The 13,703-nt window shown below is 58.2% G+C and overlaps 1 protein-coding gene across 2 annotated transcripts in view; it reads right to left on the bottom strand.

The window, feature by feature from the left end:
• Window positions 1-12,123, bottom strand: part of MAF (MAF bZIP transcription factor) — a 286,455-nt gene extending 274,332 nt beyond the window's left edge. For both annotated transcript variants that reach the window (XM_055145004.1, XM_004600508.2), the window contains exon 1: window positions 10,685-12,123. In XM_055145004.1, the coding sequence (XP_055000979.1) occupies window positions 10,685-11,892 (1,208 nt within the window). In that variant the 5' untranslated portion in view covers window positions 11,893-12,123. The remainder of the gene's footprint in view (window positions 1-10,684) is intronic.
• Between the last annotated feature and the right edge of the window lie 1,580 nt (window positions 12,124-13,703).

Below are 13,703 nucleotides of genomic sequence, written 5' to 3'. Positions count from 1 at the left end.
ATGTGATATTTGGCATCTTGCCTAAAATCTCATAACGTGGACGTCCTTTGGAGATCACTGGTGTCCTTTTCCGCAAGATGACCTCTCCTCTCTGCCCCCCCAGGGAACCCAGGCTATGCTCAAGGCACCCGCTTTCCAAGGCCAGGCTGCAGGCAAGGCCCCCGAAGACCTGGTTCTCTGCTCTCACCTCCCCTCGGCCGGCCCAGGGAGGCTGCGTGGGGTAGGGGGTCCCCGTGGTGGTGGCAGTGAGGTGGGAGAGGAAGCCCAGCCCCGCCATGCGCGCTGCTCGCAGCTCCTGAGGGTCCCACCTGTTCACCTGCAGAGGAAAACTGCCCTTTCTCTGTGCATGGCTTGGCCCAGGGGAGAGGGCTGGGGAGGGCTCGGCGCTCCTCCGAGCAGGGAAGGTCCCGGAAACGTGACAAGAGGCTTCCGTGTGTCCCTGGGCTGTCCCCCGAAGTCACATCAGGTCAGAGGAGGCCCGAGGGGGGAGGATTGGAGGCCCCGGGGTCACTTCTTTGCTCCTGTGGACACGGGCTGCGGAGCGCTGCCCACTCTGTACCCCCCCCCCCCAGCCCTCTCGGCTCCTCCGGGTGGGGACGGTGCGTGCCTGCACCCACCGACGCCCCCTACCTAGAAGGGGCTATTTCAAGGGCTCCCTAAATAAGCAGCTCGGTGGCTAAACAAATAGATCAATAAGCAAATAAAGAGTGGGTGAGGGAACATGTTGGATTCACTGTGACAGAAAGACTCAGAGACCCCACCTGAGGCTGGGGGCTGCCAGGCCACTCCTTCCACACACCCCGCCCACACACACACACACACACACACACACACACACACACACACACACGGTCACACACACTGGCAGAGGATCCTGGTGCCATGTGATGGCACAAGTGTCTGGGATGCTTTCAACATAGATGAATGAATCCTTCCCCGACTAAAGAGCGTGTGTGTGTGTGTGTGTGTGTGTGTGTGTGTGTGTGTCTGTGTGTGTGTCCGTGTGTGTGTGTGTGTGTGTGTGTTGGGGAGGGGGCTGCTTTTTTGCTGTGAGGCCTCTTTGCAGTCCCGGCCCCCTAATTCTGGGAAAGGAGGCCTCAGAGTGTGTGAGTGTGTGTGTGTGTGTGTGTGTGTGTGTGTGTGTGTGTGTCTGTGTTGGGGAGGGGGCTGCTTTTTTGCAGTCAGGCCTCTTTGCAGGCCCGATTCAGAGTTGCCCGCCAGAGCCCTGGGAGTGGGCACCCCCGGGGGCCTGTGTGCGAGCCCCCGCCCCTGCCCCCCCAGTCCCTCTCTGCCCCCTCTGGAGGACGAGCCCCAGCAGCACCAAGGAAGCCCCCAGGAGGACTTCAAAGCCCAGCCCGAGATGTCGTCCTTACATCTTCTCTGACCAGCGTGGGGAGAACAGGGAAAATAAAAAATAGATCTGGAAAATGGGCCGGAAAATTAATCGAGTGCAAATCCAATGATCTGGAGAAGAGGAGCTTATTCACCGAAGGCTCCTGGGGAGAGCGGGGCCTTCGGGGCTCCCAGGGCAGGCTTGCTCCCCCTTCCTCCTGTGCTCCCCGCCCCCCCCCCCCGGGGGGCTCACCAAGCGGGACCTCCCTGGGCTGGGCGCCCCATAGGGGGCCCCTGGTGGAGGTGGGGTGCCCCTCATTTGGGGAGGCTGGAAGGGGCCTGGCTTCCTCTGGGGGACGGGAGCAGGGGGGCAGATGGGTCTGCTGGGGGCACTGGGGTCTCAGAGCCCAGCCAAGGGGGGCCGGTGGGGGTGGGGCTACCCCAGGGGCAGGCAGGGGCTTCCTGGGGACATCAGGCACCGCTGGGGGGCCCTGCCGCCGCCCTCCCCCCCCCCCCCCCCCCCCCGTCCTGCACCTGCCTTCCTTTGGGCACCTGCTGTGCATCTGTAAGGGAAGGGGACGTCCCAAGGGTGGGACCCCGCCTGGCCCCACGCAGTCCCAGCCCCCTATTTCTGGGAAAGGGGGCCTTTGTGAGAGCGCGGGGCATGAGGAAGGGGGCTGCTCGGAGGTCCAGGGCCGTGCGGGAATGGGAGGGGGGACCCCCGTGCTGTCGCCTCCTCACCCCGGGCTCTAAGGCCGTTCCTTGGCACGGGAGGCACAGCCAGAGCCAGCAGGCTCCCCTTCTCCCCTTTCCTGCCTTTGTCCCCCTCGCCCGGGGACGGGGGGGGGGGGCCGAGGCACGGGGCCCAGACCCTCCTCTGCTGGCCTGGGGTCTGTGTGCGGGGGACGGTGCTGGGTTCTGGGGAAGACGCTGAGCTTGGGCGGGGGCAGGTGACAGCCCCACGGCCTGGCGCTGGGGACACCCACGGCTCCTGTTTTCAGGAGCTGCGGCATCTCCCTCCGGAGGCCAGAGACTGACCGTCCCCAGCACCCAGCTCCTTCCTGGGCAGCTGGGGCTCTGGAAAGAACACGGTGCCCCCTGGGCCCTGGGGCCCCAGGGCCAAGGTCGCCTCCGCGCTCTGCTTCCCCCAGCTGCCCCCACGCGGGCCCCTTCCGGCCCACCGCGTCCAGCCCTGCGTCAGTCAGGCTCGGCCTGACTTGTCCCCTGCACGATACCACCCCCGCACCTCCTGGTGTGAGTCAGATTCCACAGAACCGGGGCCAGTCTGGGGTGCAGCAGGGCCTCGGGGGGCTGGAGGGCACCTGCCTTGCACGCGGCCCACCTGGGTCTGATTCCCAGCACTGCCGATGGTCTCCTGAGCACCGCCAGGAGTGACCGACCCCCGAGTGCCAGGTGTGGGTCCAACCCCCCCCTCCTATAAGATCAGTAAAAGGGCACCGGAACGGCTGACCCGATTTTCCAGCCCAGGGTTACCTTCACAAAAGCCGGGGCGCTGGCTAGGCCTTAGCTCTGAGGGCGCCGTGCGGCTGGCGCGCCCGGTTCTGTAAGGCTTCTCGGCCCTGGCCCGCTCCCTCAGAGAGGGCCGCCCACAGGGCAAGGCGGAAACAGAGCCCCAGAGCCCCGGCCTTCGGCATCTGGGCTTGGAAACACGCAAGGTTGGTGATGAGACGACTGGAAATAGAGAAACTCAACCCAAATCTCCAGTCGCAGCCCTGGGCTGGGGTTGGCACAGAGGGGTAGGGGCAGGAGGTGATTGGGGTGGGGGCGAACACAGAACAATGTCCTCTCCCGCCCCCCCAGGAAGACGGCCTCCCGGGCTCCTCGCCCTGGACGCAGGCCCCATCGGGATGAGTCTGAAGATGGGAGAATGTGCAGGGAAGGGAGGGAGGATTTTGCAATCCCAGACCCTAACTGGGGCGGGGGCGAAGGCGGGGCCCCGGGAGGGTTGTTAGCTAACAAAAAAGAAAGGGAAAGAAGAAGCTGAGTTCAGATGGAGCGGGGAAGGGGCTGCGTGGTCGGAGGGGGGGTTTGGGGAAGGAGCCCCACATTCCAGCCATACCCGCTCGCAGGGAAAAGCGCGTCTGAGACTCCTCCAAGTGCCCCGGCTTGGCGGCAGATTCACAAAGGGCCGCCCGCTCGCCCGCTCGGGGTTCTCTCCCCGCCTCAGCCCTGCCTCAGCCACGGGTGCTCGGCCCCCCTCAACCCCCCCCCCCCCCCCCCCCCCGCACAAAGGGCTCTCAGATGCAAACAATAAACGCTGTCGCGAGGCCATAATCGCGAGGAGACCACAGAAAGCACTGGCAGGATAGGTGTGAGCTGTCCACAATGTCACCGCCACCAGGACCCCAGGCGGGATGGACTGACGCTTGTCCCCCACCAGCTGCCCCGGAAGTCGCCCTGTGCCCGGATCGCACCGTGAAGCCTGATGGCTAAAAAATCAGTGACCAAGGAAAGGGGACCCGTGAGACTCTGAAAAATAAGGGAGTCCAACTGCCAGTGCCCTGGGTCATCAGCAGGGGGGGCTCGGCCGGGCAGGGGGCACCCTGGGGCCGCCAGGTCCTCGCCACGACGGTCCGCACCTCGTCCTCTACCCCCCTCGGATGGGGCGAGAGAGAACTCAGGCGTTCCCCGAGCGTCGTGCAGAATGATCGGATGGGCCTTGGGGTTTGGGGGTTTTGTGTTTGTGTTGGCTCCTTTGTTATTGTCCCTCTCCAAAGGCTAGAGATGTCCCCCCAGTGCTGAGTGCTGAGATTCCCTCACCCTGGCACACGAGAGAGAGAGAGAGAGAGAGAGAGAGAGAGAGAGAGAGAGAGAGAGAGAGAGACAGAGAGAGAGAGACAGAGAGACAGAGAGACAGAGAGACAGAGACAGAGAGAGACAGAGAGGGGGGGGACGGCAAAAAGCGGCTCGACTGAGCTGGGTTTTGTTCAGGAGAACGGGTGGAGTCTCGTTTGGAGAGACTGTCCCCTCTCTAGGGCCCGCCGCGATCCGGAAGATTTATATCAAGAGCAAAGCGAGAAACGCCGTGTAAGCAGAGGTGGGTGAAGACGCAAACAGATGTTTGGCTGTCTTCTTCAACGAGGGCGAAACCCAAACAAGCAAATCCCGACGGAGATGGCTGTGGGCTGGGCCACCTCCCTGGGGACCTCCCCGAATGCCCTCTGGCCTTGGACATCATGTACGCGGACACCAAGAAGGGGCAGAAACCACAGGGTTTCTCTTATTCTCCTGAACACCAAGAGGAACCAACTTTGAATAATTCATTCAGCATGAGGGGCAGAGGAAAGTGGTGAATGCTGCGCTCCCCTTCCATGAAAACAAAACAAAACAAAAACTAAGTATGCGACTTCAAAGAATGGGGCACGGGATTTGTTCCTTTTAAAATCAAAGGGAAGTAAATCGCGGAGGGCGCCACAGAGAAGGCAGCAGACACCGGCGGGCCTGGTTTCCTAGTACCCCCCCCCCCCCCAGCTGCCTCTCGGAGGGGCAGGGAGGCCTCAGAGCAGGGCCGGGGACTGTCCTGGAGCGGACGGACGGCGGCCCACAGTCCCTCGCACAGCCTGGTGTCGCAACCCATCTCGTTCGTCCTGAACAATAGAGCAAGCTGTGTGGCCAGCAGACGTTTCAACACCCTGAGTGGCAGAGAACGCCCGGGGACAGCGTTTCGTAAATGTGGACGTCGGCCCGCCAAAGACAGGGACAGGGACGGGACAGGCGCCCCTGGCCCTGCCCGCGGGCATGTCCAAAGCCGCGCCGGCCATGGAGCTGGGGAAATGCTGGGAATGTGGCAAGCGGAGCCAGCCGTGTGGCACGGGCGAGAGGAATGCCACCCCCGCCCCCACCCCGCTCCCGTTTCCCATGCCTGCCTGTGTTCCCTGCTTTTAGCAACAAAGTCGGTGGTTTGGCAAGGAGCTGGCACCTAGGCAGGGAACTATCTGAAGTTGCGGTGACTAGAAGGGACGCTCCGGGGGAAAGTCACAGCAGAAAGAAAAGTCAGCCGGAGCAGGGCGGGGTGGGGGCGTCAGTAATAGAGAATTTGGGGCCGCCAGGGATGAAAGGGGACCCAGGTGGTTATGGCCTGGAGGCAGGTCAGCAGAATCCACCTGCCGCACCCCCAGCTGAGAGCCACAGACGGGGCCTAGAGGACGCCCGGCTGTTCAGGCGTCCTGTCCACTGTAAGGAATTATTATTACAGGTGAGGAAAAGGCACCCGTGCAAGGAGCAGGGGAATTAAAAGGGAAGTGATTTGGGGACTAGGCAGGTGCGTTCGACTCCATATTGGGGCCACTACAAATGGGTCTGGCCATGTCTCATCAATGAACATCACCCATCAGTACCAGGGGAGGCTGTGGTCTCACCCAACCAGGGCGCTTGGCGCGGGCGCCTAGGACATTTCTGCCCATGGCGTCTGCTGGGGCGGGGGTGGCGGGGACCAAATCTTTTCTTTCTCTTTATTAAAATTATCTGCCAGAGAAAGAATGATGCGTGACAAGGTGTTATTTAGGTGTGTTATGTCTACAGAAGCTTGAAAGATACAAAGGATTCCTGACTGTGAAAGTTTCCTTCCTAAAAATGCGTGTACACAAACACACACACACACACACACACACACACACACACACTCCTTTAAATTTCTGCGGGCTTTTATAACTAATAGCCCAGTTCGCAAACAAGCACATCTATTTGGTGTCCCGCGTGGGAAATGCAGGCAGAGCAGAGCCCTGGCCGACGGGGCTCTGACGCTTCCCCTCGGACCCCCGCTTCGCTCACTGCTAGGGAGGTCAGACATGACATCGCTTTCATCTCTACCACAACAATTTTTCATAAAAACAAGCTCCCCCCAAAAAAAATAATAAATCCAAACAAGAAAAAAACCCTCAGTGAGGGGCGGGGTGGCTTCCATGAGAGCGGATGACGATGCTAACAACAATAATTAATAGCTGCATATTTGGAATGTAGAGTTCTCGCAGCAACTTCAATCTGCGAGTGCTGGGAAAAACACACTGGGAATACGAAGGAGCTTCCAAAATGCGATCTGTCCCAGTGATGTCCCCCTTGCCAAAGGGACACAGTTCTGCCATTCGGAGGAAAGGAGGAAAGGCGTTTTAATGCTATTTAGATACAGGGTCCAATGACGTGTAAAGGGAAAACTAGCTTTCCTTATATTCCTGTTTTTAAATTTAGAGATTTAGACTAAGGGCACTCGGGCAGGATTTAGAATTTCTTTGGTGGTGTTGATGCAGGGGTGGGTGGGGTGGGGGCAGGCGTGGAACCCAACAACATGTATTTTCATTTGCCACTCACGCTACATTTTAAAGTTTTTCATAATGCCTATTTCAAACAAAAAATGCTTTCTTAGGGAGTGAACATTTCATAAAGTCCATCACCGAATCCCACACTTTTTGCCAAACTCTACTTGCTAACGGTCAGGGGTGCAAATCTGCCTCCCATACTGAACTGGCTGCTACAACCCTAACAACGCTCTTTTTTATCACCCTGTGGGGGGTTCCTACCAGGTTCCTTTCTCCCTGAGAGAAATCAGAGTAACTCTCTCGATTTTGAGGATGTGTTTGCTCTCAACTCTGTAACCTGGTGTCTGTTTTTACACAAGGGATATCTCTGCTTCTTCTCCTTCGCTGCATCGTGGCCTCCCAGGTGGGGTCTGGGAGGGATCTCTGGAGCAGAGAACACTACCCTTCCGGCACCGAGAAGTGGGGTACCACCAAGACCTCAGTTTAGTGAGGGTAAGTGTGGGCTCGGGAGAAAGGAAGGTCAGCGGGAGAATACACACTTCCGTCGCGTTCTGGGGAAAACGGCCAAGGAGGCAAGGTGACGGCGGGGCTGGACTCGCCAGCCAGGAGCACGGCTTGTTTTCCTCAGAATAAAGCTTTCGGTCAGGGTTGCAATATTATCATCTATGTATTTTTTAAAGAACCGAAATCAAAATCAAACAAAAGTTACCGAGTTTGGCTGTCTTTCCAAACAGTGCTGGCTTTGTCTAAGGGTCTCTGAGCTCCCTCCGGGAAGTTGACTGAGAGTGCAATCAACATGAGTCCGTCAGATGAGTGGCATGAATTTGTCATTTTTTAAGTAGGTCAGTGCTGTGTGTGAAAGGAGCTCAAGGCTTTCCCAGTGATCTCTAAATTAGCCCCCCACCCCCGACACGACAGGCCGCATGCTTGGGGTCTGCACCAGAACCCCCCGGCACCTCTATGGAAAACCAAAGGGGCCCCTCCTAAGTATTCACAGAGAAAATGGGCTCGGACCGCTCAGACTCAGCCAGACTCAGGGCTGGGTCTGCTGACCACAGGGCTGGGATCTCGCTCCTCTCTCCTGTTTAAGCCAGGGAGACATTCCCAGGGAGAAAACAAACCGAGACCGCTGCCTTGTCCAAAGTGTGGGTGTGAGGTACTGTCAGTCCTTGGCTAACAAGAAAATCATGGCATGAAAGTGAAGAGGGAAAAAGGCAACCAGCGGAGCCGAAAGGCGAGAAACGTTTCTCCCCCCATCAGCTGCACATGGACCAACCGTCCGGCTCAGGCCTTCCTGGGCTGGTGGCACCTGGCTCTGGGGACAGGCGAGCAGCTCACTCAGACGCTCCGAGTCAGGGCCCCGCTCTCCCGTGGAATGTTCATTTGCCTGTTCCCACCCAAGGGTAGTGATGATTTCACTCACTTGCAAGCTAAAAAGTTTTTTTTGGGGGGTGGGGTGGGGTGAGGAGGTAATTTTGAGAGGTCATCATATAAATTCAGATTAAATATTGCTGATTATTCCAAGGAACAGGCCTCCCCCCTTATGAAACAGTCTATGTTGCTGCCTGAACTGAAGCTTCCCTGCTCCCCTGGATCCTTCCTTCCTCTGGGAAAAAGACGCGTTTTTAAAATTTCTAAGGCAGGGTTGGGCCGAGTTAAACTGTACACTAAGAAACTGAGTACAGAATCAAAAAAAAAATGCAGTTTATTATTGTAGATTATTCTTTCTCTCGATATAACCAGAATTGAAAATGAAAGAAAAGCACATAGGAACATCACGCGTGGTTAGTTAGTAACTCAAGATATAAAACAATTTTGCACAGCAAAATATGTAAAAGAAAAGTAACTGACAAGATTTTTTTATATTTATTGTGGTAAGATTTACTTTTCATTTTTTTTTAAAGACAGATGTCAGTCCCTGAAAATAACATTTACTGATTATTGCCTTTAAAACTGTGGATTTTTTTTAAGTTACAGAAAATCCAGTTCTGCACCACAATACAACTGTAAAAAAATCTGCATCATTTTAAAACTGTGCAGTAATGCCATTTTTTATAACTGCATAAATTTTATTAGCGTTCTAAACAGTTTTGCAAATTTCTTTTTGTATTATATGCTTGCAGGTTATATCTTAGTGCAATTCAGTCCCAAATACTTTAATTTTGAAAAAAAAAAAAAAACCCATACATTTTGAATGTAAAATACCCCTACAGATATAAACAGGGGTGCGTCCCCTTTTTAATACTTTGGTTTTTCAATACAGTCAGTGGTATAGCAAAGACTACACATACCCAACTTATATTTAAGTTGCAAGCACATGCTGTATAAGCTACTTTTTTTTAAACAGTCCCCTTGCAAACTCTACCCCCCTTAACATCACAACAGTAAACAATTTAGTGCATCAATCTTTTAAAAAATCTACAGCTAAACAGACCTAACTCTTTCAAATTTATCTATAACATTCCTTTATCTGTAGCATACATTTTAACTGGGCTAACAGATTATAAAAACTAGAATTAAATTATATACTAGAAACCCATAGCATTCCACATTTGACAATGACCAAAAGCCAAAAAAAAAAAAAACAACCAAAAAAACCAAAGATAAAATAAAAATAAAAACCAAACCAAAAAGTAATGGGGCAGATTTCTTCTCTTAAAAAATAAGGTTTAGACTGCTTTCCGCATCAGCACAAATTTTAGTCCCCCAAAGGGGGTGCCATTCTTATTAAAAGGAAAATATGACAAGGAGTTCTTTAATATTTGCCATGTTAAAATTTTCACCCTTTCAGGCATCTGTGACAAGGAATGCCCTCAGTGCATTTACAATGGGAGGCTGAAGTTCTGAATAACTCAAAGAAGTTCTGGAGCGGATGCAAACTTTCATGGGAAGAAGGCTCTAGGGTTGCAAGTTTTGTTCGGAACTCAAAAAAGTCATGAGGCAATAAAACAAAAGTATGAATGCCATGCCATAAGTCTTCGAACGTCCATTTCCAAGCCAAAAGAAAAAAAAAGAACAAAAAATAATTATACCATACATGTCCAGCATGCAGGGCTTTTTTTTTTTTATTAATATAATGTCTCTTTCCATAAAGTCTTTGAAACAGTTATAGTTCATTGTTGCTAAGACAAAGTAGCAAGCATAATAATGCATGAGATGAGAATGAGTTTTTAATGGCAGACTAAACTCTCAGGTCACACCTGAAGGTTGATGCAGGCTTGATTGTGGCAGGTTCATGAGAATTTTTTTTCTCTATTTTAGCATAACAATGCTAAACCCGGATGGAACTCAGCACGCTGCGAGTCATAGAACATTTCACATTTTTGTTTTCTTTGCAAGCTCAATCTCACAGGAAGGACTCGGGAGGAGAAAATAAAACCAGCTTTTTTTTTCTTTTTTCTTTTATCTCGGAGGTGATGGGTGAGGAGGGAGTGAGGGTGCAGGTTGGGGGAAAAGGACAACACAGCAAGCTCCAAAAAAAAAAAAAAAAGTAAAGTTAAAAAAAAAAATCCAAACAGAACACACACACACACAGAAAATGAACACCAGCTCGTGAACTGATGAAAAACGAATATATATATATGTGTACATATATATATGTGAAAGATGCAGGTTTCAAAGGCGAGCTACGTTGCAGTGAAGAACTCTGCCGAGATCTTTAAACACTGTGCAAGTTTTTTTTTCTTTTTTTCGTAAAAAAAAAAAAAAAAAAAAAAAAAAAGCTAAGAAGTTAGGGAGAATTTCAGATTGGCAATCCGTGGAGTCAGCCCCTCCCCGACTTAAAAACGGCCACCGCCGCGGGCCGCGCCACCACCAACTCGGAGCCCGGCCAAGGTGTGTGTGCGTGCGTGGTGTGCGGGGGGTGTGCAGGGGGGTGTGCGGGGGGGTGCGCGCGGGGGTGCGTGTGTGTGTGCGTGTGTGTGTGTGTGCGCGCGCGCGCGCGCGCGCGTCGGGGCTGCACGGGGGGCCGGCGCGGCGGGGGGGAGGGGGCGAGGGGGGCCGGCCCGCACCCGGGAGGGGGACCCCCGCGGAGCGCGCGACCCCGGCGGCGGCGAGCTGCGAGCGCGGCTCAGACTCACATGAAAAACTCGGGCGAGGACGGGTTGTCGCTGCTCGAGCCGTTTTCTCGGAAGCCGCTGCTCACCAGCTTCTCGTACTTCTCCTTGTAGGCGTCCCGCTCGCGCACCAGCCGGGAGATCTCCTGCTTGAGGTGGTCGACCTGCTGCAGCAGCTGGTTCTTCTCCGACTCCAGGACGTGTCTCTGCTGCACGCGCTTGAAGCGGCAGGACTGGGCATAGCCGCGGTTTTTCAGGGTCCGCCTCTTCTGCTTCAGCCGGATCACCTCCTCCTTGCTGACCCCGCGCAGCTGCCGGTTCAGCTCGCGCACCGACATGGTCACCAGCTGCTCGTCCGAGAAGCGGTCGTCGAAGTGCAGGCCGGCCGCGGCGTGGTGGTGCACCGGGTGCAGGGCGCCCCCCGCCCCCGCCGCGCCCCCGCCGCCGCCGCTGCCGCCGCCGCCGCCGCCGCCCGCGCCGGCCGGGCCGCCACCGCCGCCGCCGCCGCCGCCGCCGCCGCCGCCGCCGCCGCCGCCCGCGCCGCCCGCGCCGCCGCCCGCGCCGCCGCCGCCGCCGCCGCCGCCGGCCGGGCCGGGCGCGCCGCCGCCGCCGCCGCCGCCGCCGCCGGGCGCGCCGGCCGTCGGGTGGTGGTGGTGGGCGGCCGCGTGGTGGTGGTGGTGGTGGTGGTAGTGCGGGCCCGCGCCGCCCTGCGCGGCGGCCGCGGCGATCACGGCGGACACCACGGCGGCGGCGGGGCCCATCTCCTCGGCGCCGCCGCCGCCCAGCGCGGCGCCCGCGCCCGCCCCGGCCGCCTGGGCCAGCTGCTGGGCGCCGCGCGCGTAGCCATCGAAGCCGCCCTGCAGCGGGTGGCTGCTGCTGATGAGCGCCTCGACCGCGTCCTCGGGGCTGAAGCCCAGCGCCTCGGGGTTGAGCTGCTGCGGGTAGCCGGTCATCCAGTAGTAGTCCTCCAGGTGCGCCTTCTGCTCGCTGCCCGAGCCCGGGCTGGGCGCCGAGAAGCTGGGCGACGGGGGCACCGAGCTGCACGGCGTGCTCATGGGGGTGGACGACAGCGAGCCGCCCGCGATGAGACGGCCGCACTGGCTGATGATGCGGTCCGTCTCCACCGGCTCCTTTTTCACTTCGAACTTCATCAGATCGAAGTCATTAACATATTCCATGGCCAGGGGACTGGTGGGCAGGTCGGAGTTGCTCATGGCCAGCTCCGAGGCCATCCTCCGGCCGCCGCCGCCGCCGCCGCCGCTCCGCCAGATGGGCTGCAGGAGAGGGGGCAGCGGGCTGTGCTGGGTGGCCAGCGGGTGCGCCAGCTTGCCGGGCTGGGGCGCGTCGCGCTCGCGCGGCGGTGGCTGGCCCGAGAGCGCCGAGCGCTCGCACCTCCCGCCCTGCCCGCGCCCCCCGCGCCCGCCCTCCGCCCCCCTGCTCACGCCAAGGTGCTCGCGCGCTCGCCCGCGCGCCCCGGCCCCGGGGCGCCTGCTGGCCGGCGTGCGCTCGGGCGCGGCGGCCTCAGGCTCGGCGGGCGGCTCCGGGGGCTGCGCCGGGGCTGGCGGCGGCGTTGGCGGCGGCGGCGTTGGCGGCGGCGGCGGCGGAGGCGGAGGAGCGCGGCCCGGTGCGCGGCGTCCCCCGCTCGCCGCTCGGCTGCGCGCTGGGCATAGGGAGGCTCGGCGCGCCGGCCCGGGCTGCAGGCGGAGCGGTCCCGGCGGCGCGGCCCCGGCGCGGGCCGCCTAGCACTTCATGCTTCTCGCCGCCTCTTCGGCCCGGCTTATTCGCTCGCTCGCTCGCTCGCTCTCCCTGGCGCTCGCCCCCGCTCCGCTCGCTCTGTCTCTCTCTCTCTCTCCCTCGCTCGCCCCTCTCCCTCCGTGCAAAGTGCAGAGACGGAGGCGCAGCCCGGCTGGAGGAAAGGGAGGGGGGGAGTTTAGTTCTTTCAGGTCTTTTTGTTTTTTTTTTTCTTCCCTCACCCTCCCTCTCTTAAAAAAAAAAAAAAGCAAATTAGCGAAGTCCTGCGGAAACGGCGAGGCAGAGAGCGAAAGGGGAGGATGGCCGAGACGCGGAGCAGCAGCCGGAGCAGCGGCTCGAGGATGAAAAAAGATTTTAAAGCCTCTGATCCAGCAAGAAGAGTTTAAAGCAATTGCGGAGTTTTATAGCGCGCGTGACGTCAGGCCCGAATGGGAAATTGACTGGTACTCGCGGCCAATGGGAGGAGGCGAGCGCGGCCGCGATTAGCATAATAGTATAGAAACAAGGAAACTTTTCGGAGCTGTCAATCAGGCCCCAATCAGCTGACTGTCAGCTGGGCCGGGCCGCCTTAACCCTCCCCGCGCCGAGCACGCCTCCGCGGGCAGCGCGGCCCGGCTCGAAGTTTGCTGCAGGGGGGGAAGTTTTCCAGAGGGGGGGTGCGGGCCGCGGGGCGGGCCCGGAGGAGGCCTGGACCGAGAGAGGGAGAGGGAGAAGGAGAGGGAGAGGGACAGGCCTGGCCAGCCCGGCCCGGCCCGCGGGGACCCGCTCCGCTCCCCTCCAGCCACGGGAATGCGCCCAGCAGTTTCCTCCTCCTCCTCCTCCTCCTCCTCCTCCTCCTCCTCCTCCTCCTCCTCCTCCTCCTCCTCCTCCTCCTCCTCCTCCTCCTCCTCCTCCTCCCCCTACCCCTCCTCCTCCACCTCCTCCTGCCTCTGGCAGCCGGGTGCCTGCCAGGAGGACCAGCGTGTCCCCCAACCTGGCCGTGCGGGCTCCAACCTGGCGCGATTCTTTGTCCTCTCCCGGGTGCCCGCGCGGGGGAGTGCAGGGTCAGGACTGCGCGCTGGACACCGCCCGGCGGCCTGAGCGGTCCCGAGTCCGCACGGGGAGAGAGCCCGTGCGCGCAGGCTCCTTCATGGAGCGCAAGAAGTTGTTCAGGGGTCATAGCTTGGGGGACAGGCTGACCGCTACTGGCACCCTCCTCCGCCCTCCCTCCTTCTCCCCCCCATCTGACACCCCCTCAGGCGCGCCCCCCTTCTGAAACCTGACCCCTGTTTATTAGGGTCTGGCATGCACT

Source organism: Sorex araneus, chromosome 8, assembly GCF_027595985.1.
Source record: "Sorex araneus isolate mSorAra2 chromosome 8, mSorAra2.pri, whole genome shotgun sequence".
Classification (NCBI taxonomy): domain Eukaryota; kingdom Metazoa; phylum Chordata; class Mammalia; order Eulipotyphla; family Soricidae; genus Sorex; species Sorex araneus.
Note: the sequence above shows the minus strand (reverse complement) of the source record. Positions and strands in the feature narration are given on the sequence as shown.